This window comes from Hibiscus syriacus, unplaced genomic scaffold (genome assembly GCF_006381635.1).
Source record: "Hibiscus syriacus cultivar Baekdansim isolate YM2019G1 unplaced genomic scaffold, ASM638163v2 tig00009942_pilon, whole genome shotgun sequence".
Taxonomy (NCBI): Eukaryota; Viridiplantae; Streptophyta; class Magnoliopsida; order Malvales; family Malvaceae; genus Hibiscus; species Hibiscus syriacus.
In genome coordinates, this window is record NW_024062205.1 from 1,264,576 (window position 1) to 1,291,238 (window position 26,663).

The 26,663-nt window shown below is 33.8% G+C and overlaps 5 protein-coding genes, 1 non-coding gene and 2 pseudogenes across 6 annotated transcripts; 6 read left to right on the top strand and 2 right to left on the bottom strand.

The window, feature by feature from the left end:
• The first annotated feature begins 293 nt into the window (after positions 1-293).
• On the top strand, positions 294-7,449 carry LOC120203478 (annotated as a pseudogene).
• LOC120203569 lies at positions 362-464 on the top strand. Its single transcript, XR_005523834.1, has one exon. It is a non-coding gene; the product is annotated as a U6 spliceosomal RNA (small nuclear RNA).
• On the top strand, positions 1,349-3,287 carry LOC120203476 (auxin-responsive protein SAUR62-like). Its single transcript, XM_039203763.1, has 2 exons — positions 1,349-1,449; positions 2,722-3,287. Exon 2 carries the CDS (start codon positions 2,752-2,754, stop codon positions 3,193-3,195), a length of 444 nt encoding a protein of 147 aa, XP_039059694.1. The 5' UTR covers positions 1,349-1,449; positions 2,722-2,751; the 3' UTR covers positions 3,196-3,287.
• On the top strand, positions 4,264-4,921 carry LOC120203477 (auxin-responsive protein SAUR63-like). The gene has a single exon (XM_039203764.1). It carries the CDS (start codon positions 4,347-4,349, stop codon positions 4,788-4,790), a length of 444 nt encoding a protein of 147 aa, XP_039059695.1. The 5' UTR covers positions 4,264-4,346; the 3' UTR covers positions 4,791-4,921.
• Positions 5,635-6,069, top strand: LOC120203543 (auxin-responsive protein SAUR68-like). Its single transcript, XM_039203817.1, has one exon. The coding sequence runs from the start codon at positions 5,635-5,637 to the stop codon at positions 6,067-6,069; it is 435 nt and encodes a 144-aa protein (XP_039059748.1).
• Positions 7,450-11,879: 4,430 nt separating the features above from the next.
• On the bottom strand, positions 11,880-13,613 carry LOC120203544 (annotated as a pseudogene).
• Positions 13,614-19,169: 5,556 nt separating this feature from the next.
• Positions 19,170-22,808, bottom strand: LOC120203479. Its single transcript, XM_039203765.1, has 5 exons — positions 22,357-22,808; positions 20,927-21,774; positions 20,749-20,841; positions 19,749-20,516; positions 19,170-19,633 (listed from the first exon to the last, which is right to left on the bottom strand). The coding sequence occupies exons 1-5, from the start codon at positions 22,463-22,465 to the stop codon at positions 19,535-19,537; spliced, it is 1,917 nt and encodes a 638-aa protein (XP_039059696.1). The 5' UTR covers positions 22,466-22,808; the 3' UTR covers positions 19,170-19,534.
• Positions 22,809-24,744: 1,936 nt separating this feature from the next.
• LOC120203480 (mRNA turnover protein 4 homolog) lies at positions 24,745-26,506 on the top strand. Its single transcript, XM_039203766.1, has 8 exons — positions 24,745-24,903; positions 24,994-25,159; positions 25,242-25,332; positions 25,441-25,499; positions 25,573-25,633; positions 25,740-25,830; positions 25,922-25,998; positions 26,171-26,506. Exons 1-8 carry the CDS (start codon positions 24,876-24,878, stop codon positions 26,276-26,278), a joined length of 681 nt encoding a protein of 226 aa, XP_039059697.1. The 5' UTR covers positions 24,745-24,875; the 3' UTR covers positions 26,279-26,506.
• Positions 26,507-26,663: the final 157 nt, after the last annotated feature.

The following is a 26,663-nucleotide window of genomic DNA, read 5'->3' on the forward strand; positions in this document are numbered from 1 at the left end:
TGTGATCATGCAAAAATGAGTAGATCCCTGGATACAATTGATGAAAATCGTCATAAATTGATCATTAACAACTTGACCAATTATCACCATTTTAATCTTAAACTAACAATCCAAACCAATCTATATATTTTAGGTTAATACATCACGTCTGAATAAAAGGGTCTCAGTCTGCAGCCACATCCACAAGCCCATAGCTTTTGTTTTGTGCAGCAACCAAGTCTGGGCCAGCCCAGACGTTAGGACCTTATAAAGACGAGATAAGGCATATTCACGATTCAGTTGGGAACCAACTAAATATCCCACACCAGCAAGGGAAAGAGAAAACGAATAGTTTATAAACACTAAACAGATACGTTAGTGTGTCCCTTCGGGGACATCCGATAAAATTGGAACGATACAGAGAAGATTAGCATGGCCCCTGCGCAAGGATGACACGCACAAATCGAGAAATGGTCCAAATTTTTTTCTTCACTTCCCCCGATTTATTTTTCTCAATTTTCTTTTCTGCTGCTCTGTTTCCATCTCTTTCTCTGACCATCTTTGCGTTTTTCTGCTTAGTTTGATGTTCGATTTCATGGGTTTTCCTAAATCTGGGTTTGGCATTTTTTAACTATCATGAACAGTTAATATGATTTCTACACTTGTTGTTAGTGATTTTAGATAGTTTGTTGATTTAGCTCGTGGGTTTTCATTGTAGGTTCAAAATAATTATACAACTTTGATTGATGGTAACTAGTAGTGATTATAGATTACTTGTGCTTGGCTATGTTTGATGGAAGCTTTCGTTCTTGGAGTGTTCATAGTTGATTTCTTTATAAATAGGTTGTGGAATCATTGATCAAATAGTTTCCCTTGAGGCCAATTACAAATTTTACTGGCCATTGTGTTCATGACTAGAATTTGTTTACTAATCTGCTAAAAATTTTGCATCCATCAGTGATAACCTTCTGGTTTGTTCGCCAGAATTGAAGGGCCAAATGCTGCAGGATGAATTTGGAATTTGGTACCATTGAGGAATGCATTTGAATTGAAAGGTCAAAGTTCACCTGCAGTTGAGATGCTGAAAGAGGTTAGAATGACCCCCAATTTCATGAACTTGTTTTGCTAATTCAGACTATAATGACTGTCAGCTTCTCACTTTGAATGCATAAAGGTTGCCCCTTCCAAGAAATTCTCAATGTGACCTGAACTAATTCAGCAGGCCAACTTTCTTCCCTCATCAGTACTAGCAATGATTCACAAATCTAACTCCCCTTTCCTTTACTTTTTTCTAAGGTTTTTTTTCTTCTTTTATACGTGACAGTTTAATGACTTTGCACCAGCAGCTGCAGATGAACTAGTAATGGCACATGCTCATTTATTTTCCAAGTCTTAATCTAATTTTCTCAAGGCTCCAAAGTTCAATGCCGTTTCATTGTTTGGTATCTTTTAGTCTATCAACCATGCATGGTAAGTAACAGTATTTCTCTCCTACCATCACATAGTTTTGCATTCATTGAGAAGTAGATGGAAGCAGGGATGGACGCAGAATTTTATGTCCATAGAAAAATCTAAAATATAAGGTAATTTTAGATTTTTAGTGGGAGCGACTGCCCCCGCCTAGATCCATCCCTGGATGGAAGAGATAAGTTACAGGAAGTACATGAAACTGATAGGATATTAACAGTGACAAGGTACAAGTGGCAATTTGCTTGAGTTAAGGCCTTCTATTTACTCTCTAGAAGTAATCAATATTATTGCAACACTGGACCATGTTGTTAAAGCACTTGTATGCTCCACCTTGTTTGGTTAATCATCCTATGAAAGTAGGCAATGAAAGTGCTTTTTACTGAGGTTTGTCAGGTTTATGACAGCATAGATTAGAAATTACTAAACCAAGACTAGATTGTTAGCCGGTTAAGGACCGACTGATCGAATTTGTTTTTTACACCTCAGAGACCAAGATGGTCACAATCAAAGGTAAACTGCAAGAAATCTTCACTCTTGCGGTCATCTTGTATGTTCCATATACAATAAATAATCCCCTTCATCTTGTGAATCAAGGCTTATTTCATATAAGAAAACTAGAGCACTTGGCAACTCAAAAAAGGACAGCCCCCTCTTTACATTCAAACTCCACGCGCCAATAGAAAAAACAAATAGGACGATCTTCACATGATGTATTTCTCTCTTACCATCACATGTTTGTGCATCCCCCAATCTTCAGTCAAGACTAAATGGAAGAGATTGTCTCCATGGATAAGTGACAGGAAGGACATGAGATTTATTGGATTTGAACAGAGACAAGATGTAGGTTGCAATTTGCTTGCTTGAGTGAAGATTTCTTATTTAAAGTAATTAATCTTATGTAAAGAGGATCCTAAATGAAATCTGTTATCAAATCATGAGTCAATATTATGGCAACACTGGATCATATTGTTCTTAACCCACTTGGCTGATGGGTAAAGATGTGTCTGCATGCACTTGTATGTTCCACCTTGATGGGTTAATCATTCACTAAAAACAGGCAGACCTTGCAGATTAGCCCTCATAGGTGCCATCACATGGCTTTGTTTCCTATGAATACCTGAATTTTACTAATTCATTAAAGGAGTTGTCTCTAGCCTTGTGATTATATAAGTTCATCCCGGTTGCATTGTCTCACATCAAGCATGACAACTGCATTTATCAACCAGAGTTCTAAAACCTAAAAATTCCATTTTTTTCTTCCTTTCATCTCAGAGTCCTTCGCAGTAAACCCAGCAAAGCAAGATGATCAGTGCTAAGAAGCTATTCGAGTTAGCAAAAAGATGGCAAAAAATGGCGTCTATTAGGAGAAAAAGAATCACATCACCGAGAAACTCGAGGGATTCTGAAACAAACAGTTGCAGCACATCATCGGTGGTCGACAAAGGTCACTTTGTTGTATACACTGTGTATCAGAAGCGCTTTGTGCTTCCTTTGGAATATCTTAAGAACAACATTGTGATGGAGCTATTCAACTTGGCAGGAGAAGAGTTTGGACTACCAGGCAATGGGATTCTCCTCATGCCTTGTGATGCAAACTTTATGGAATATGTAATTGCTCTGATAAAAAAGAAACCAAGTAAAGAAGTGGAGAAAGCATTGATCCTGTCTGTAAGCGCCAGTCGTGACAGCTCATCATATCTTTATCAGCAAGAAATGAACTCACAGTTGCCAATATGGAGCTTCTGAAGCAGTTTTCCCCCCCTTCTATTGTATTGTAATTGATCCACACCTTTGTAGATTAAAGTATATAATGCAAAAACATCAAAATTTCTCTCTCATACTTCTTATATGCAATATTACATAAACAAGTTCATATTAAAATTTGTCTGTTATGCTTAGTTCTTATGCTTATTTCTTACTTATATACAATATTACATAAACAAGTTCATATTAGAAAGAGTGACTTATCATGTCAACTAATGCTATTACTTAACAGTTTTACCAAGAAAATGTACATAAGATTTAGAATTGGAATCCTCTGTTATTTGTTATGAACTTAAATATTTATATTTCATGTCTTAATATATGTTTTCTTTTCTCTCATTAGCAGATAAATAAATTCCCTTTTTACACGTCATAGAAGCAGCATTCTGAAACTTCCTCACCCATTTCGGTGAGATTAGAAGACAACAAATTAAAGGGAAAAGAAGCAAATTTTGATTTGAAGTAAGTATAACCTCTGGAGCCTATCATCTGAGCATTGAGTTGAAGTAAAATTCTACCAAATTCGACCCAGCAATTCGAAAACTTCAGTACATAAAGTATGATGGCGACCATGGTCTCACTGTTAGCCATCTATGGGAGCCATTTACAGACAGATCGATGTGAAATAGATTACTTTATGGGATATCTAAAAGCATAACAGCCTGGAGACGTTTCAATCTTATTAGTTTGTTGGGGGCAAAGATAAAGCCATCAGTCAGGATTCTTAGTAAACTAGAACCACAATATTTTCTTGTTAGGTAATATATCTAGATCATATGGGTACTACGATGCTGGGTCCTGCACATGCCACGGTTCTGGAAAAAAGGATTGGACCACTTCCATTACTCACCAGACATGCCCAACTGGCTGCCTTCTAAATGATCTCTCACATTTTCGACCTACATGGTTTTGCTTATTTGCTTCCCTTGAATCCCGACATTGAAATGGTTCATTCAAAGGACTGCTTTTGAACACGTGAGTGTATATATATATATATATATATATATATATATATATCATCAATTTTCCATTTTCATCAGTACAGCTAAACAGAAGCTTTCCGTTCCCTTCGATGTTTACTTTCTCTTCTCTTGTTCTACAATAGCCTTCCTTATTTTGAAAAGAGAAACAAGATGATAAGTGTTAAGAAGCTTATCAAATTGGCAAGGAAATGGCAAAAACTGGCAGCAATCAAGAGAAAAAGAATCACACTCTCGAGAACCAGTGGGAAAGTTGACACAAACAGTTGTAGCACATCATCAAAGGTCGAGAAGTGTCACTTTGTGGTGTATAGCTCTGATGAGAAGCGCTTTGTGCTTCCATTCGAATATCTGAACAACGAAATTGTGATGGAGTTGTTCCAGCTGGCAGAAGAGGAGTTCGAGCTTCAAGGCAGTGAACATCTCACCTTGCCTTGTGATTCAGCCTTGATGGAATATGTCATTGGGTTGATCAAAAAGAAAGCAAGTAAAGAAGTAGAGAAAGCGTTGATTATGTCTGTAGTCAGTGTCCGTTGCTCATCATTATCGTATCCCTTTCAGCAAACAAGACAACAGTTGCTAACATTGAGTGCCTAAAATCAAATGGCACTGTACATTAAGACATGTAATGAGAAAATTCCGGATTTTTGTTTCATACTCAGTTATCTGCAATGGAAATCATCCATATTTTTATCTTAACTATAACTTCTCAAAGAATTTGTTTCTTGTTTTAAATCTCCTGTTTGCATTGATCACTCCAAGTAAATTGATCATTTCTATGAAGCAGAATAGATGATTGTAAATTGGTTTTCACTGACATCGGTAAACAACGGAGATGCTTTTAACATCTGCTGTGTCTTTAGCTACTAGACAAATTAAGAGGAATTCCCTCTAGGCCTGTTGGTTCCCTAACAAATTTAGGTTGGTTTTCTCGACAAAGTGCACGCCGATGGTGAAATGGGAGGATCTCAACGGTCATCCAAATGAAGCAAGTATAAGGTACAACTACTGTTCATGATCTTGTGCTTTTCTTCAAGGATGTTCAAGCCAAGCCAACAACTTGTTTCTGGGTATTGAAACAGAAAAATTACACTAGGATTCTTGTAAAAAAGGAGTTCTAAAGGCATATGGCGACAAAATTCTAATGGAATTCCAACGCATAGGTTTTAACCAACATATAAAAACATAATTTGGCTGTAGCATTGAAGGTGCAACTCATCTGACTCCTTAGTTTATATCAATGCAATGCAAAGCATGGAATTTTCTAGACAGTAGACTCCGTGAAAAATAGTAATAACTAACTGTACTTTCCATAGAAATTCTCAGCAATGCGAAAACTCCAAGGACTTTTTCGATCCTCAATCTTGCATGTATATATGGTGAAGTGACAAATTGATTGCAAGGACATACTTACATTTGTAAGATAGAGATTACGGCCAGAATGATCAGCAGCAGCAAGAAACTTGACAGAATGGCAAAGAAATGGCATGAAATGATCGTCAAGGGGAGAAAGAGATTTTCTTCACTGGGGACGTCTAATGCAAAAGTTAGAGCTGGTGGCATTGATGAACCATCGGTGGCTGAAAAAGGTCATTTTGTCATCTACACGACAGATCTGAAGCGCCATGTTGTGCCCCTGTCGTATCTCAGAAATAATGTATTTGTTGAACTCTTAAAGGTGTCTGAGGAAGAGTTTGGCCTATCAATTCATGGTCCTATAATGTTGCCCTGCGATTCAGCCTTGTTCAAGTACGTAGTCTCTATTGTTCAACAAGGGATGGAAATACACCTGGAGAAAGCTCTGCTTAGTTCCATTTTTCCTACTCGGTACTCCGTTTGCACCTCTTTCCGTCAGGGACAGACACACCACCAGTAGCTTGTTTGTGGATAATGACATCTTATTTTCGTTGCGCTCAACCCACAGGAGCGTACATCAGTATCCTATTCTCGTCGTTACACATACATAGCTAATGATCATGGTTCATCATCTTATATGTTCCGTGCACCAGAAACAATCACCTTCATAATTAGTATCAGGGATTATTTCATATATGACAACTAGACCACTTGGCATGACAAAAAAGGACAGTGCCCTCTTTACATTCAAACTCCATGTGCCACTGGCAGAAACTAATAGGACGATCAACACATGAAGTATTTCTCTCCTACCATCACATGGTTTTGCATCCACCGGATCTTCAATGAGAACTACATGGAAGAGATTGCCCCCATGGACAAGTGACAGGAAGGTCTTGAAACAGATCAGACTTGAGAGGGACAAAAGACAGGTGGCAATTTGCTTGAGTGATGGTTTCTGTTATTACTATTTAAAGCAATAAATCTTATCTAAAGAGGATCAAGTGTTGAAATATGTGATAACCAATCAATTATGAATCATCCAACATTGGACCATTTTCTGTTAAGCCACTTGGAAGATAGATAAATATGTGTCTGTATTCTATGCTCCACCTTGTTGGGCTAATCATCCAACAAAATCAGGCAAGCCCCCTTGCAGATTAGACCTAATATCTGCCATCACATGGCTTTGTTTGCAATGAATACCTGAAATTTAATAATTCATTAAAGGGATTGTCTCTAGGCCTTGTGATTATATATTCATCCCAATTCCATTGCCTCATACCAAGCACAACCACTGCATTTAGCAATCAGAGTTCTAAGACCTAAAACTTCCCTCTTTTTTTACCTTCATCATAGTATTCCCTACTAAACAAAGTAAAGCGAGATGATCAGTGCCAAGAAGCTTATCAAGTTAGCAAGAAAATGGATTCAATTAGGAGAAAAAGAATCACATTACCAAAAACCACAATGGAGGCTGAAACAAACAATTGCAGCACATCATCGATGGTCGATAAGGGTCACTTTGTTGTATACAGCGTGGATCAGAAGCGCTTTGTGCTTCCTTTGGAATATTTAAAGAACAAAATAGTGATGGAGCTGTTCAACTTGGCAGAAGAAGAGTTTGGGCTACCAAGCGATGGGCATCTCATCTTGCCATGTGATGCAAACTTTATGGAATATGTAATTGATCTCATCAAAAGGAAACCGAGTAAAGAAGTGGAGAAAGCATTGATCATGTCAGTAAGCAGCGGTCGTTGCTCATCGTCATATCTATATCAGCAAGAAATGAGCCAAGACTTGCCAACACGGAGCTTCTGAAGCAATTTTTCTCATCTTGTAATCGATCCACACCTTTGTAGATTGAATTATATAATTCAAAAGATAAAATTTTTTGTTATTTGTGCTTAGTCATCTTGAAACTGGCAGGGAACTTCTTATCTGCAATATTAAATCAACAAGTTCAATCCGAAAAGACTAACTTATCTTGTCAACTAATACTATTACTAAACAGTTTTACCAAGAAAATATATATAAGATTCAGAATTGGAATCCTCTGTTAATATACAGGAACTGAACTCAAATATGTATCTCTCACGTTTTAATATATGTTTTTCTCTCATCATGTAATTGATCAACACCTTCGTAGATTGAAGTATATGATGCAAAAACATCAAGTTTTTCTTGTTCGGTAATACGTACGGTACATAACATGTGGGTGCTACGATGTCTGGTCTTGCACATGCCCCATTTCTTCTGGGACACGCCCAACTGGCCAGCTATGATTTTTCTTAATTGCTTCCCTTGAATCCCGACATTGAGATTCTTCATTCAAAGGACTGCTTCTTAAGGTCTGAGTGTAGGGATGGCCAATCAACCCGACCCGACCGGGTCGGATTTTTTTATAAAAAAATCGAGTTCGAGTCGGATCGGGTTTTTTTAAGTATAATATTTGGGTCGGGTTTGGGTTTAGGGTGAAAAATACCCGACCCGAAAAATATATAATTTTACCTTATATATTTAGGAATAATTATAATAATACCCTTCTATATATAATTTTTTTCAATTAAATCACTATTTTTATTGAATAAAAATAATTTTTTTTATTATTTCGGATCGAGTCAGGTTTCTAAGTCATATATTCAGATCTGATCCGGTCGGGTCGGGTGAGACCTTGTTTTGGTCGGATCAAGTCTCGAGTAGAGGTTCCCTTGTTCTCGAATCAGGTCGGGTGGACCAAAAACCCGACCCGACCCGACCCATTGCCATCCCTATCTGAGTGTATATGTATTCATTGATTTCATCATCTTAGTACTAACGGGTTGAGGTGGAAGCTAAAATATTAGTTTTTCATTCTATTTCATCATTTTTTTTATATTAAAGTTAGGATTTTTTTCACCTATTTTTAGTCGCCGTCAAAAATCGACATTCATTGATTTCTTTTGCGATCACACTGACAGTCTGACACTGAAGAACTCATCTCATAGTCTTCTACCATTCTGTAGATTTATATTTCTACAAAACTTTTTTAAAACCCGAGAAATTAAACACAAAAATCTATTGCTTTTAGGGTTTGAGGGCTTTCTTGGATTTGAGAGAGTTGGGGTGTTTCTTTTAAATATTTAGACCGTGAAAAATATTATTTTGAGAAGTTTAACAAATTACCTCAAAATTAGTCTCATTGGACATCCATTAGAGAAAACCAAAATATTAGCATATCAATCCTTCTGATAATTTTTCATTAATTTTGAGTGAATTTTATGAAGAAAAAACAATCTAAATAATAGAAAGAATAGTGAAATGTGAATATATTAACATTGATATTTTAGTAAATAACAACTAGTGACAGACAACGATTTATCATTGATGACGGTCCAAAAATTCAAAACTTAAAATTGAAGTATTCTAAAATATAAACGTAAAATTGATACACAAACAAAATTTAATAGAAAAAAACGACCATATCAACTCGGTTTACCACTTAAGGGTCAAGTAATAAAATAGCATATATAACTAAAGTTTGATGGTATATTATATTAATTTAAAGTTTAATGATAAATCTTATATAAAACTAAGATCGGCCGGTATGAAATAGTTTACCCCTACTATTAATCTTCAACAACTTATAACACTAAAGGTTTTCCAAATATATTAAAAAACAAAGAAAATTATTAAAAAGTTGGATTATGAAAATGTAACACCCCTATCCGTACTCGACCCGATACGAATTTGAGGTGTCACATTGACTTTTCAATGCTGTGACTCTTTGAAAATCCGACTAAAATTTTACTTTTATTTGACAATGAAAACAAATTTTAATAAAACATATTTACAAGACATATCAGAGCATTTGCTATTTGAACATTTGTAGTACATGCCAACCAAATTTCAAAGAACATATTCACATACTATTCAATCCAGTCTGATATGATATTCTTCAAAGGTATGATGTCCTGCCCTAGCTTACTCTGATGCATTCTCTGAAGCTACGTGTAAAAACACTCAGACACTAACTCTTTGACTTAGTGAGACATAAATGAGTATAATAAAACATTAAAACATTTATGTAAATATTTTAGAAGAAACATTAAATACAAAAATAAAATTCATTTCATAACATATAACATTTATTATTAAACATTGTTTAATTAGCCCAATGTATATCACTAAGAACTCAAAGTATGTTAGTACTTTGAGGTTGTGCACTATAATTGCAGTCGAAACTACCGCGTAGAATTTGCACCGAAGTGCCACATAGGTTTGTCCCGAAGGACCGCGTAGAACCCTCGACTTTTGGCATGCCAATTATACCTCTAATTCTCATAGCACATACTTTGGGCTTTAACCATTTAATTATTTCACATAGTATTAATCAAATTGTCATTTGTTCATATAAAACATATACTCATAGTATTTCACATAGCATTACTCAAATTATCATTTATTCACATAAAACAATTACTCATTGCATTTCACATAGTATATATACTCATAGCAATGAAATCAAAACAGTGCTTTTAAAATAAGATTTAGCTAAAATCATAACATAATACAAATCATTTTGTTTAAAAACATTTGAGGTTGGCTCATCGCAAGCCGTCCTCCAATCGTGTATAAAACAAGTAGCACTCACATTTGCCTCACTTGAGCTCTAAGCAACTCCTTTTCACTTTCACTTTATCTTTATACGTCAATTCATTTAGCACTTGCTTTCGATCGAATCTACATGATAACATGACCACGATGAATATCGGAGCTCACTTAATTGTTAACCAATCAGCATTTACATAACTAAATAAAACACCTAATTCTCAATTTCAGATTGAATAGTATCGGTACTCTACACCCAATATCGATACTTCCCTTCTATTGTATCGATACCTACCTTAGTATTGATACCCAAATTGCATTCTGGAATTTCATATCCACTTACAATATCGATACCATACTATTGGTATCGATACCCCTAGTATCGATACAACTCCTTCAGTGCCGATGTTGTTCATCCAATTCATATGGTATCAATACTGTTCTTCCAGTACAGATACCCTTGCCCAGATTTCACGTATTCTACTTCGAATTTAACCCAAAATCCACCTAAATCTTATACTTCTAACTCCATTCATGCCCTTAAACTCATTTACACTTATTCCAACAAACTTAAATCAATTAAAATCCCTTTAACATCTAAAATTCTCCCTTGAACGCTTAAAACTAAAAATCATACCCCATCTTCAACATTGTTCCCAATCCTTTCTAACACTTCAAACATCTTATTCAAATCTTTGACAAGTCAAATATACCTTTAAAACCCAATTACTAACCAAATTTCATCAACTCCCATAAAAACTCATTTTACCAAATTATCATTAACTCATCAATCTCATAGTTTTTAGTCATCTATAAACTTTCTTAAGCTTCTATACCACTCAAAGACTCAAAACCAATTCAAAATTGAAAGAAACAACCAACTTCAAGAATACTTACCTTAGTCATGGAGTTCATGGTGGAAAAAGGAAGAAAAGGAGATGAAAAAAAGTTCTAGGTCTTTCTTTTCTCTTTCCTCTATTTCCCCCGTGTTAAATATCCTTAAAAATGAATTTTCCCGCTAAAAGATCATTATGTCCTTTCATTCTTCAATCTTTGATAAAGTGTCCAAGACAAAAGTTTCCAAATTAGTCCTTTAACTTTTCAATTTATAAAAATTAAACCGCAAAATTTTAAACCATACACTTTAGTCATTAACCCTGTATTTGGAATATTACATAAAATAATTGTATCATCTTTCAAAAAATAATCATTATTTATTAATTTAAAGATTTATATTTAATTGGTAGTGTACAAATTCATACACAATTAATAAATTATATAAAGTTAAAGATTTATATTTAATTGGTAGTGTACAAATTCATACACAATTAATAAACTATATAAAGGGTATAATACACTGGCGGATGCATGTACATCTCAAGGTGGGCACATGTCCACCCTGGAACTCAAATTTCTTTATATTAGTTGTTCATTTTATTGAAGGTGTTCATCCTAAAATTATATTGTGCCCATCTGGAATTTGGATTTCTTTATATTAGTTGTTCATTTTACTGAAGGTGTCCACCCTAAAATTTTATTTGTGTGTGACCCATATGGAATTTTTTTATTATTAATACATATGTACCCACATTGAAAATATTTCTAGATTCGACACCGGTATAATATATGGGTTTTTTTACAGCCGAAAGAACACATGAATTCTCGCTAAGAAAAAGAAATAGTTCAATACAAGTTCTAAATCAAATGTAAACTTGATTTAGCATTTTTCAGCTAATACATTTACTTATCTTCATCTCCAGATGATTTGTATTCTCTGACATTGTGATGGTTTTTATCTGCTCGGCATCCATGGGAAAGCTTGTTGATGATGAGCCGATGGAACCGTGGGTAACATTTGATGATCGAAATGGTGACTGTTTGTGAGGCTAAGAACCATTCCTTTCGAAGGGTCGTTTAGGGCACCCGATGACGAGTTCATGAAGTGAGGGTTCGGGACACCATGGCTCGAATCGACTAACACGAAGGTCAAAGGCGAAGCCATGGCGGTTGCACCGACGGGGAGCGGATGGTTGTGAGTTCCTTCGCATGTTGTAATGAGAATCGACATGTCATCCAGGCATCGTTGCACCTAAACCGTAAAAGAGAATCAAAATCTTAACCAAAAATTCGATTTGATACGAAAAATATAAAACTGTACGTACTTGTTTCCTGACCGGGCAGCCTGGAGGGTTTCCTTAAGCAATTTTCTGGCCGTATTTCCTCCATTGACACCCATCGTTCATCTGCAAATATGATAGATCTTTCAATTAGGAATGTAAATGATCAGAGCCTTCAATGAAATATTTATGTGCACAAACAAACTCATTTATCGAGTCGTTTATATGCTCATTACCCGATTCTTCTTTCCTTTACATTTTAAAGATCGATGATGGTAAAGACTAAATTAAATACGTATAAGGTGGTTTTAGAGTTCAAATTCTTGACGCATAAGAAACTTGTAGACTAATAGTGTAATTTTACTTTTTCTTTGGTTTATAAATAAAAATATAAAAAGAGAACGCTAAATAAATATGTTCGTAAACTAATATATCCATTAACGTTAGGCGGATATATTCACGAATACCGCTATTCGAACATGAATCAAATAGGGAAACACTCCTATTCTCAATTATATCATGCAAGCTAGAAGTTGAAAAGTGTTATGTACTTACTGTAGCTGTTTGACATCTTGCTCTAACGGAAACCCTAGCTTTCCTGTTGTATATGGAAACACCATGGCCCGTAACTGCAGATGAATGACATTGTTGAACCTTGTTGTTCTTCACCGATTCAACATCTGGGTTTTCTCCACTTTCTTTTTTCCGATCTTCTTCTCCGATTTCTCGTTTAAATGAACTGGTTTTCAGCATTAACGACAACCCAAGTTCATTATTCTCTTCATCTTTATCATCATCTTGTGATGGCGATCCATTTAAATTTCTTTCAATTGCCTGCTGTTGTTCTTGGATCAAACCTTCATTTCCATTAAGCGGGAGAAAGATTTGAGGGTCCTAAAACATCAAGCAAATTCAAAAACTCGAGAATCAAGATCAACAGAAGGAAACTGATGAAAATAATTTGAAACAAAAATAATGATTAAACACACTTTTACTGGGTTGTTCCGCTGAATAACAGCAAACTTCAGCTGAAGATCATTGTAATCCTGCAAAGTTTTCTCCACCTCCTTTCTCAACACTTTGTTCTCTTCCTTCATCCGATTCATCTCCATTTGCAGCATAGACAACTACAAAACATACATAATACATACAAGGCTTCATATATTCAATTTAAGCAAGCAAAATGATCTTTAGGTACCTCTAATGGTTCACCATCTTCTTCTTCTCCTGTGGAAGCCATTGTTGTCTGCTGGTGGTGTTCTTTGTATTGCGAATCTACCGGATTATTATTGTTATTCCCTTGCATCTTTGCTTTTGCTGATTTCGCCATTATTTTCAGTGACAGATCAATCTCCATTTTCTTTTCTTCTGATGATTTCGCCATTATTTGCGGAAGATTGTAATTTTTAGCTTTTGCTTTCTCTCCTCTGTAAATGCTTCTTTTGAGGCACCAAAGTCAATCCCATCGTCTCACAGAGGTATAATTAGATACAGTAGGAGACGCATCTAAGCTTTGACTTCAATTAGGTTCCTTAATTAACCTCATCAATGAAATTAAATTAAAAAATTAATATCAATAATTAATCAAATATTTTATATGAATTTCTTCCTGATATAAATACAAAACTAAATACAGAAGTTTAAGATTAGGGGCCATATGGTTCACGACATAAGATATTACAAGGGAAATGTAATCCTCATTCCCTCGTTTGGTTGGCCAGTAATCTTATTCCTGATAATCTTTTATTACCAATAATGGATTTTTTACCGGGAATGTGATTACCCTTTCCGTTAGTTATTGTTAGATTACCGGCGTTTTGGACTAAAATGCCCTTAATTTTTTTCTTCAAAAATATCATTCTTCTGTCGTTGAATAATAAAAATTCTACGAAGGTTATCCAACAAATTTATCCTTAAACTATTTTAGATTTACAAAAAAAAAAATCTATAATTAAAATTTTATATAAAATTCAAGGGTTAAAATAAAATTTTACCCTTTCATTAAACCTATTTATCTTTTTAATTTTGTAAAAAACAAATTATATAAATTTTATGAATTTAAAATTTTTAAAGAAAATATATAAATTAATTATAGTAATATTATAGTAGAATTCAATTTTGTTAAAAAAATATATATATAATAAGAACAATTTGTTAAAATATACATTCCAATAATCTTTTATTCTTTTAACTAAACATTGTAATCTTACATTCATACTAAACCAACTAAACACAAAATACAACATTCTCAGTAATCCTATTCCCGATAATCTTTTATTCCCACTGATAATCTTACATTCCGTAAACTAAACGCACCCTTATGGCTTTATTTTCAATTAAAATAATCCTACCAAATCACCATTTTCAACCTTTTATATATATATATATATATGATGCCAATCCTTTGGATCTTTGAAGTAGATACTGTAATTTTATTAAACAATAAACATATGCACAATTTTATTAGGGTAAATTATAAATTTGATGATTGAAATTTATTATTTCTCCTATTTTACTTACTGTACTTTAAATTTTTTCAATTTTATCACTGAACTTAATACATTGAGTTTTTTTTGTCACTCTGCCGTTAAATAGTTAATGTCATTAAAATAGCAGTTATATAGATGCAAAATGACATCGTTTTGGTGAAAATATCATTTTTTTAAACGACGTCATTTTTAATGTCGTTAACTATTTAACGGCGGAGTGATCAAAAAGAAGAGAGAGTCAAGTTCAATGATAAAAAAACTAATGTATTAAGTTCAGTAAGGAAATTGAAAACTTTTAAAGTTTATGAGCAAAATAGGAGAGAGAGTAAAGTCCAGTGATGAAATTTGTAATTTATCCATTTTATTATTCTTTTTATAGCATGACAGAACTAAATATTTTATTTTGGAAATATTTATCACAGAATAATTTTAGCAATAGCTTTATTTATCAAATCATTATGTTAAATATGTGACTTGATAGAAAAATGTTTGGGGAAAAGATAAAAATAAAATTTCTTACAACATTGAATGAATTAATAGAAATTTGTCTTTGTTTATAAAATAAAGTAATAATCTAAAAGTATTTAAAATGTTACGTGTGGTTGTCAAAATGTTTGTGTAATTTAGAATAATTATAATATAATATTTATTTATAATTTTATAGATACTATTGTTCTAATTTTGATAAAAAAAATAGTATTATATATCTTTAACGAAAAATCTACAACGTTCGACGAGTACTGCTGAACACCACTAACAATGAGCACCGTTGAGCATCATTAATTTAATTTTTATAAAATTCTAAAGTACTCAACATATAATTATATATTAATTAAAAATATAAAGGTAAATTATTTAAAATAAAAATATTAATTATATTATTTTCATAATATATTCTTAGCAATAATTGGATTAAATACCAACCCCTAAATTAAAAAATATCATATTGGACAATTCATAATTCTGACAGCCGGATGTATCCCATGGAAGTTGCTCTTAACCTGGCGTTGGAAGCAGCCTCTATCCTACCTCTTCCTTACCCCATTACATATGGAAATAGGATCAGCTAATTTTTTAAATTAAAAAATCATAAATATTTTTTCCTTGCCATTGAAGTCGTTGTCGTTGTTAGCCTCTTCCGCCAACGAGATAGACGTCGATGTTCCTCCCTGCGTGGTCGTCGTTTGCGCAACCAATCCAGTAAGGTAAACTTTCTTTATTTTTATTTTGTTTCGGACTTGGGCGGCCGTTCAAGCCATCACCGGTAGTCGCCTCCTTTATCGGCAGTGGTCGCGGCTTCAATGGCAAGGAAAAAATATTTAGGATTTTTTTAATTTAGTGGTTGATATTTGATCCAATTATTGTTAAAAAATATTATAAAAAATAATGTAATTAATATTTTATTTTAAATAATTTATATTTAAATTTTTAACTAATTTATAATTATACGTTGGGTCCTTTAGAATTTTAAATTTTATAAATTCAATTAATAATGTTCAGCGGTGCTCATCGTTAGTAGTATTAAACAGTTCTTTTAATCACTTAGATAAGTTAGTTTGTGCTATTAATAAAAAATTATTAAATAAAACAATACATAAATTAAAATATGAAAAATAAAGGAAGTTCATATCTTGAAAGTTGAATTAATATATGATTACTGAATGTTGACATAGAAACTATGTTTTATATAATATTATATTATATTACATATTAAATAAGTAAACAGAGCTCCTCCTCTCTTTTCCTTTTTTTTTCTTTTTTACAATTTGTTTCAATCCAATTTTTTCTTTTAATTTTATTTAATCGACGACAGTACCGATTTTAATGGTTGTCGCTTGCTAGTTATATGTTTTTTTATTAATAATTATATCTTTGTAATATGTTATATGCTTTTATGACATTTATCTCTACCTTTGTGGAATGTTTTTCTCTGTCTTTTGATAGTATAGAATTTTTTTGTCGTCGTTTTTATTTATCTTTTTTCTCAGGGTTAGATTTAACATCGTCACGACTGATCAAGATGACGCTTATTTGTTATCATGATGATCTTCCCTGCTTTGGACTCTCGGATTGATTTGGATACGCGTTTTGCGTTCGTGAATAGTTTTCTCATGTCGTTCGACTCTGATTTACGATTTGTCGGTGGTTTTTCAGTAGCTTCATTATCTTTTTACATTTTCCTTCTTTAGTCCTTATGTGATTTAGGTGGCTAGTTTTTGTCTCAATGATAATAAAAAAAATATCACAATTATATTTTAAATTTACGGTTATGCTTGTAAATCTTTATTGTAATTTGTAATTTTGGATAAGCTAATTTAGGCGTGGTTTAATAAAATTAATCATAGCTTTTATTAAGATCAAATGCTCCAATCAAGATGTTTTTATAAAATTTAAACCAATGATTATTAAAGTGGTGAAAAACATTGTTATATCATTACTGCAACGATCATTTCAAAATAAAATTTTAAAATCAAATGACTAATAAACATTTTAATTCAAAACCTTTCAATAATATTATCAAATTATGTTAATTTATCGATGAATTTTCAGCATTAAGTATTCACGAAAAGTTCCATCCAAACTAATTGACTAAAAAGGTTTCATCCAAATGAATGATGTTTAATTTAATTTATTAATTGAGGTAATCGAGAACCCATCACTTCTCGAAGTTGACGAGAAGTGGAGGGGGATAAACAAATTAATAGTTGACCCCAATTGGTTCTTTAATCCATGGATTCAATGTCATCCTCAAATTATACTTAATTGTTGGGCTTAGGAAACAATCATGTTTCGTAAATCAATTTATCTCAGTGGTTAAAATAATCGTTGTTATTTTTAGAGGTCACGATTCGAGTACCAACAGTTACAACAAGATGATTGAGTGTTCAGTGTCAAATGATCAATAATATTTGTAACATGTATTATTTTATAATCACCTTAACATAATAGAAAAAAAAAATCATATTTTAAGAAACGGAAGGAATCATTTAATTTATTTAAAAACCAGAAATTGTCAGAAAAATTAAATAAATTCAATGATAAAATGTGATGTGCTCATAGGTAACTTGAGTTTTTTTTTTAAAATTAATTTAGTGTGCTTAGAAATTGTATTATCTGCTTTAAAAACTCTCGATTATTTGATAATAAACATTACATGAAGATATGATTACTAAATATAATTACTATCTTAATAGTTAAATGTAAGCATAATGACAAAAAAATTATTATTCTATAGACATGCTTGACTACCATGGTCTGTAATTATATTGTAAATTTTCTATGTCATATTAGATAATACAAATTATATATACACAGTTATATAAGTTTAACTTTTTTGAAATAACATTAATTATAAAAATTGAAAAAAAAAAGATATTGAAGAGTGTAATTACACAAACTATTACATCAATTTTCATACTTTCCCTACGACTTATATAACCGTGTGTGTATATTGATGCAATATTTGAATGGGTTGATTTAACTAGATAGAGGCAACGACAACGTCAATCGGTGTTGGTTTTCTTTTGGGTAAACTAAGCATTTAGTACCTACACTATTAATTTTTGTCTATTTTAATACATAAACTTTCATTTTTTTTTTCAAAATCTTATCTAACATTTAATTTTACTTTCATTTTAGTACATAAATTATTAATTTTGGTCCGTTTTAGTACTTAAACTATCAATTTTAACATGTTTTAGTATATAAACTTTTAATTTTTTTCAAAGATTAACTTTAAATTTTGAACACGATTACTAAAATGAAACAAAAAACTAAACTTTAAGTATGATTTTGAAAAAAACTGAAAGTTTAGATACTGAAATAGACCAAATCTAATATTTGGATACTAAATGCGTATTTTACTGGTTTTCTTTTATTTTTCTTAAATGAGATCAAAGTACCAAATAGTGGTTTTAGCCTGTACCTAATAAAAAAGCACCAAAAGTTATAATCTACAGCACTAGTAAGAGATAATTTTCACGTACCAAATTAGTTATAGATGTACGTCTAGCCACACTATTCAAGAGTGTGTTTAATCCTCAAAAATAATCTAAACCAACCAGCCTGTTCCTTCATCACTGTAATAGCACAATTAACATCTATCACTCGGGATACACATAAGAATTGTCGATCAAACGGGTCGAAATGGTTTGAATCAATTCAATTCGGATTTTAAAACTTTCGGGTCATTTGAAGTTTGTCTCCATGCCCAAATGAAGAAACCATCTCTGATTGCTTTAATGTGAAAGAAAATGGTATCATCATTCCTTAATTCTGAGAATCTGAGTAGAAACAGAAGAAATGAAGAAAAAGGGTACCCCAAGATATACAAAACTAGTTTTTCTTTACCTATCTTTTCAGTTTCAAATGATAAAATATATAAACCATAAGCTATTTGTTGAATCGTGTCGCCATCAACCACAAGTTAAAACCCAGAGACAGTAAAAACTATTTACCCCGCACTAAGTTCTTATATTGCAGGCATAAAATAAACCTATTCCTACTCTCTCTCTCAACCTTGCTTTTATGTATCTTAGAAATCCTATGCTAAAAAACCAAGGTAGAACTCATCAATGCTCTTAAGTTCCAATCCACTACACAAACAGTAACAGACACGTTGTATCCTATCCTTCTTTTAAAACCAGATTCCTTGTATTTTCATCCTAATATTAATAATAAAAAAAGAGGGTAAAAAAGTGGGCAGTCACTTCAACGCATTCAAATTTTACCAAGTCAATTAGAACTTCGACGAGTCAAAGCTTCTCCTTTGGAATCCATTGAGCTCAATTCAAGATGACGCGTCACCATGAGGCCCATTACGAGAGTTTAATGGGCTTAATGACTGCATTCGTTGAAAAAGTTTTGCAGATGGTTTCAATTTCGAGTACTGCAGGAAAAAATTGTAAAAACCTTTTAGAAGATACCACACGAGATTTCACCATGAGTAAACAAAAGAAAGAACCTAATTGCATGAGAAAGTTCAATTTTGGAGAAGTGGCTACCTGCTCGAGAAAGGTATTAATCTCTTCTGTAAGACCATCATCATCTCCAGCATTCTCTTCCCAACCAAGGGAACGTAAAAAAGCAGCCTCTTCCTCATCAGAATAAAGGAAAACATCAGGCCTTGAATGCCCATCTCCATTGCTAGAACAGTGCTGAGACTCGGTATAAGCATCTCCATTCAGGGCTATTTCACTCCTATTGTCAGTTGGCAAAGCAATTGAGATTTTTTGTGCTAGATCACCCGCATCCTTCAGAGTAACAGCAGAGCTGGAATCATCAGCGTCAAGTTCATCAGGCTTCTCAGAGACAGGTTGTGACACAGCAGGGCCGGGATCAAGGACAGAAGAAGCAGAGTCCGTAGTAGATTTCTTCTTTAAAAGGTTGAAGAAGTCATTCCTACTCTGGGCTTGAGCAGTTGCTCTCTTCTCCATGGTTAACCGCAATGGAGTCTGATTACGCTCAGCAGGGGCAGACCTGGGGCTGTTGCCTGAACTCCTAAAGGGAGGAGATGCAGCAGCTGAAGGAGTGAAGCTTAGCGGACTACTCACAATTTTGTTGGTTCCATTAGTAGGACTCGAGTTATCCTTAGTGGTTACTATGGAGACACCATTCTGTTCTCGTGATGGTTTGAGTATGCAAAGCCTGCTCTCATTAGAAACTTTTATGCCATCAGATCTTGAAGTTCCACCACGTGTGGAGTTAACAGAGACTGAAGGATGCAGCTGCTGTCCAACTTTAGGTTTCGATTTCTCAGAAGGACTGGCCACCTGTTGGGAAAAAAACAGGAAGTGAATAAACACACCCACACATAAAAGTAAAATAGGTAACCTTCAAAAATCTTATCCAAGTTTAAATTCAATAAGCATAAAATTCAGCACTTAGGTAGACTTCATAATCTAGTTTTATAAAGAAAATTATAATAAGATCTCTAACACAGTAGATAACCCCAATGTGTACTTGTAATAAGAAAACACACAGAAAAGCTTAACACTAGCTCACCAGACATTTAGGTGTCGATATTGTCACCAAGGGAATAAGTTGCCTTGATTGTTTGATAGCCAGCTCCTCAAGCCTTTGAGTTTCAACATTTAACTACAACAGGGAACACATCAGATCTTATTTCCACACTAATATAATTTCTAATGAATAAACATAACAGAAGAATTGGTCAAGTTACCAATGGAGGTGTATGAGCACGAGAAGGCCCCTGAGCCACTGCTTCAGCCATATTAAGGCCCATCGTCGTAGTTGGAGTCGAGCCTGCACAAACATTTGGTGAAACAACTGCAACACCTCCGCCATTACTTCCCAAGCCCACAGGAATGTCTGCTAGAGCTGATGCTCTACCATCACTGCTGGTGCCAGGTGAGGTCCCTAATGGCAAGCTCTGCACAAGATTATTCAAGCCAGGAGATGAAACTCTTCCTAATTCAGACCCAAACTGTCTTTCTTCAGCACCAAGTGAAGGAAAATCACGTTCAAAAGCAGATTTACTAATCAAGCCAGGAGATGAAACCCTTCCTATTTCAGACCCTACCAGTCTTTCTTCAGCACCAAGCGAATGAAAATCACGCTCAAATGCAGATTTATCACGGACAACAGTGCTAAGCTTACCATTACCACTGCTATGATGGCTTTTGCTGTTGCTACAAGATTCATTTGTCGCTTTCCTTGGCCATGTGTCACTACGCTTGCCAGTTATCATAGACTGTGAACGCTGTAAGACATACTTCTCGGATGTGCTCGGCAACAAGTTATCCAGAGAATCAGAATAGTTTCGGTTCCTATGGTCGCTGAGAACAGCATTCTTCCTATCATGGTAAACCTTAGTAAATTTTTCCCAATCCCTTTCCCGGTTGCCTTTAGCAAAATTGCTATAAGACCATGAGTCAGAAGAACCTTTGCTACTAGGACTCCTCCCAAAATAGGCAGAAGGGGCCCTATCCAAAACAGATGTCCGGCCTATATCACCATCACTATCAACAGACAACTTATTTCTGGCATGCCTCAATGCAGAACGATTGTCTATGAAAAAAAAAAGAATCAAAGATTAGAATATAGAAATTTATTTTCAATTTTGCTTGAAAAGAATGACAAGAAGATAGATTTCAATTTTTGCTAACTGTTGAGAATTCTATCAGAAACTTCATAAACAAGTTCCAGGCAACTACATAGAAAAATCAACTTCTACATACATACCTCTAAAAGGAAAATAAAGAAGAAAGTTAAAAAAATTACAATATTGTTTTCTTTTTCAAGCAAAAATGAAGATGCACATTTAGAAATATAAGGTATGTACATAGATGTTGATTTTTCTCTTTTGCAAGCAAAATGAAGTTGCAGGCAACTAGATAGAAAATAAACTTCAAGATACATACAAGTAAAATAAAGAAACTTAAAATTTTTACATTATTGTTCTCTTTTTCAAGCAAAACGAAGATGCACATTTTTGAAAAAAAAGGCATGTACTGTAAAACTTTGAGTTCTATACGCATCCTTGAAATAACATTATCAAATCTCTCCTAAAGATATCAACCAACACAGATTTCTAAAGGCCATAAAAGCAAGAAAGGAATAATACACCCTGAATATATAAACTAAAATTACCTGAATGTGAAGATGATAATGTAAATTGGTGAATTGAATTGCCACTACCAGTAAGACTTCCACCGCTCTTCAACCATTCCGGTATCAATGAAGGCTCACTTTTTTCCATAATTCTTGCTAAACATGATCATAAAGAAAGAAAGAATTTCTAAGATTTGTTTCTCTTTTTCCAGTTATAACGCCTCAATTTCCAATATTGTTATGTTCCCTTAAATCCAGTTGCACTAGTCAAATACCTTAAACATGAACCTAAAGTTTCTAACTACTAAAACCAAAATTTCCCAATTTCAGATTTTTTTTCTTTACACTGTAACTAAGGTTGCCCCTTGTGTTCCTCCTATACAATTTCCACATCTAAGGTTTATCAAACCTGCCAATCAAATTAATAATTCAAGGAAACAATAATTATAGCGTTGCTGAGAAATAAAATATACTTGAAGCTTTTCCAAAAAAAAATCCTTCTCAAAAACCGTAGCTCTCTAAACAAGCGCTTCTGTAATTCAAACGACCTGATTATATTTTTTCCCTTAATATTTCAATATCAATAGAAGGGCTGCTCCTAGAGTTCTTCAAAACCCAACAAGAACAAACTAAGAAGACCAAGACCGCCACATATCTAAGATGACAATTCTACCCTTTTCAACAAGAAAGTACAAAACGAGACTGAATGAAGAACCTAGACCCGATATGGTCAATAACTAAAAAAACCGAACCCTAAAACATTCATATCCCTTCAACAGACCTTCTCAAAAAAAACCCAGGTTTTCCTCTCTTTTTTTACTATGAACCGTAGAGTAACAGAGTAGAAGGAAACGAAATTCTCAGATTAACATAAGGATTATCAGCCGCTAACAGCCTAAATCAGATTAAAAATGTAGAGAGAACCTCAATCGTACGGCTCTCGACGCTTCGTCGTCCCTTAATTCTATCGCGGTACGAGGTTGAGCGAATCAAATTAAAAAAATCTAATCAGAATGCCAGAAGGAAAAGTGTTGGTCAAATAAACAAAACAGCTTAAGGAAATGGATGAAACGACGTAGTATTTCTGGTGTGAACTTGTGGAGATAAATATGAGTGTGGTTTTAGGAAGGGAAACAATGAGGTAAAATAATAACAAATGTATTTTTTTGTATACTTCCTTTAATATATAAAACTCTTTTTTTTTATTAAAAAAAATTCTTTTAATTTTACAACTTTTATTTGGTTCGAAGAAAATTAAAAATTGTGATTAATTTTTTATTTTTTCAATAATATATTCTCATTTTCTATTATTAATCGTTATCTTTAATTTTTCTCATTGAATGGTCGTAAAAAGAGTTACGACTCAATTACACTGTGTAAAACTCTTTTAATTTTACACCTTTTTAGAACCATTAGATTGAGAGAAATAAGCTGAGAATAACTCTTTTTTTTCAATGAATGTTTATTGTTAATCTCAGCTAGGGATGGGCATGAGTTGGGTCAGTCGGATTTTCGGTCCATCCACTTGATCCGAAAATCATAAATCTTTCACCCGACCTAAAAAATATACACCTTTCATCAAACCTGGGCCCAACTCGAAATAATATATTTATTTAAAAATATTTGTTATTCAACAAAAATAGGGATTTAATTGAAAGAAAATAATATATAGATGTGTATTATTTCAATTATCCCTAAATATATAACGTAAAATTATAATTTTTTTGGGTCGAATCAAGTCGGGTATTTTCACCCTAAACCTGACCCCGACCCGAACATAACTTTAAAAAACTTGACCAAACCCGAACTTTATTTTTTTTTAAAAATCGACCCCATCGAGTCGGGTCGAAACCTGTGTACTTCGGGTCACATGCCCATCCCTAATCTCAGCATTTAATTTTTCTCATATAATGATCCTAAAAAGATGTAAAACTAAAATAGTTTTACCTAATGTAATTGGATCTTATTCCACATATATATATTACTTTCTTTTTTTACAACAGGTGTTGGCACAAGTGATTGAGATTCAAGAATCTGAGCTTTGTAAGGTCAAGTTCGTATCATACCACCGTCACTCTTGGTGGGCAATTTGTAAAGTCCTATGTAAATCTCAATCGGGTCTTAAGTATACCCTGACCCTACACTGGTTGAACTACCCCTAACCTAAACTTTTTGTGAACCAAAAAAATTACTTTCTTTTTACCATTAAATTAAGAACGTTTAATAAATTCAACATTAACATTAATGATATCAAAATAATAGAATAATAAAATATAATGGAGAGGCCCGAAACTGGGTCCGCAAAGAAATAAACTTGGACATCAATGGATTTAGGCTGTGATGGTAAGATTCTAAGATCCAGTAACCAAGGAACCCAAACTCGTCCACCCAATCCAAATCTGAACTCGCAAGAAGAAAACGGCCGCTTATAAAAAATCTCAAAATCCTAAAATTCCAGATCAAAAGGAACGTAGAAAAAGGGTTTTACGAGTTGTATAAGCACAGCAAAACAATCGCTCGTTGGTATTTTTTTCTCCAGACAACCGTAATCGTCGAAGATGCCAAAGTCTAAGCGTAACAAGATAGGTTTGTCTTCTTTAAATCTTTCACTATTAGAACATACTGTTTTGGTTGTTATAATGTTTTGAAAATGTGTGAATTTCATGGTATTTGCAGTTTCATTATCGAAGACGAAGAAGAAGGGTAAGGAACATAAAGAATCAATCGTGAATTCCATAAGGGAAGCTGCGGAAAGTTACAGTTCTATCTATGTTTTCTCATTCGAGAACATGAGAAATCTTAAATTCAAGGAGCTTAGAGAGCAGCTTAAGTCTAGCAGCAGGTACAAATTTTAAATTCGAGAACACATTTCCCCCTTTTTTTCTTTATCGTTTCTGTTAAAGTTGGTGTGGGTTTTTCTTCAGATTTTTCCTTGGTTCAAATAAAGTTGTGCAAGTTGCATTAGGCCGTTCTGCTTCTGATGAGATTAGACCAGGTCTTTACAAAGTCTCTAAGGTACATTGTAATAACGTGTGTGTATCTTTGTTGTTGATGTTAGTTTTTTTTTTTTTTTTTTTTGCCGTTCTTTGTTATAATTACTACCATTGTTGAATTGTTTTAAAGCTTCTGCGTGGGGATGGTGGACTTTTTCTTACCAACATGCCAAGAGAAGAAGTTGAAAGGTCTCTGTTTAGGATGTTATGATTTGAATTCAGCTTCCCTTTTTAGTTTCCTTACTTACCATTTTTTGTGCAGCTTGTTTAATAAATTTGAAGAAAATGACTTTGCAAGGACAGGAACCACTGCAACTGAAAAGGTATGAGAAAGATGACATCTTGTTGACGTTGTTGTTCTGCATTACATTTTTTATGATACTTGATTATTAAACTTTTGGGCTTGCGCTTGCTTACTATTGTTTCCAGGTGGAACTTGCGGAAGGTCCTTTGGATCAGTTCACACATGAGATGGAGCCCTTTTTGCGCAAGCAAGGCATGCCGGTTCGGTTGAACAAAGGTCAGATATCTCTCTCTTATGTTTTTCCATCATACATGTATGGTATCTATTTTTATTGAATTTGCATACTAACTTGATCTGTGTTGTACAGGTGTTGTGGAACTTGTTTCAGACTTTGTTGTCTGTGAGGAAGGAAAGCCTTTGTCACCAGAGTCTGCTCGGATACTGGTCTGTTCATGTTTCAAACCTCTATTTTCCTATTCATAATATAATACCTTCAGTGAAGGAATATTGGACTGGTATTTAGTATTAGTAGGTCATCTACTGTTAGTTGCAATCATTTGATGATGGTTTTGTCTACTGGAACTCAAATTTTGATGACATTTTTATTTGTTTGCAGCGCTTGTTGGGTATCAAAATGGCTACTTTCCGGTTAAACTTGATATGTAGATGGAGTCCTGAGGACTTTGAACTTTACAAGGAAGGACTAGATGAATCGGATGTTTAATGAGCCTAGACCAATATATCCAGATTGAAGACAATCATTCAAATTTGATGTATTGGTTACCATCTTGGTTGTTATGGATGGCAATGCGTTATCACAAAGTAAAATGCAGCTGCAACAGCATTGGTGCAGGTTTCCTAGTTTTGTCTTGATTTCATTTTATTATAGTTTAAGTGTTTAATCGACTTATTTTATTCTGCAACTGCTGCGCTAAATTTTGATATGTTTTAACATATTTGCCTCTAGAGATTATCCCTGTAAAATCTTCTGTTGTAGTATAGAATCCATTTGAAATTGCAACAGCCTTCACCCTCCAATTCTTATCTATGGTATGGTTGGTTCTGGATTGCAGAGTTTAATAAACACGAAAACATCGTGATAGACATGC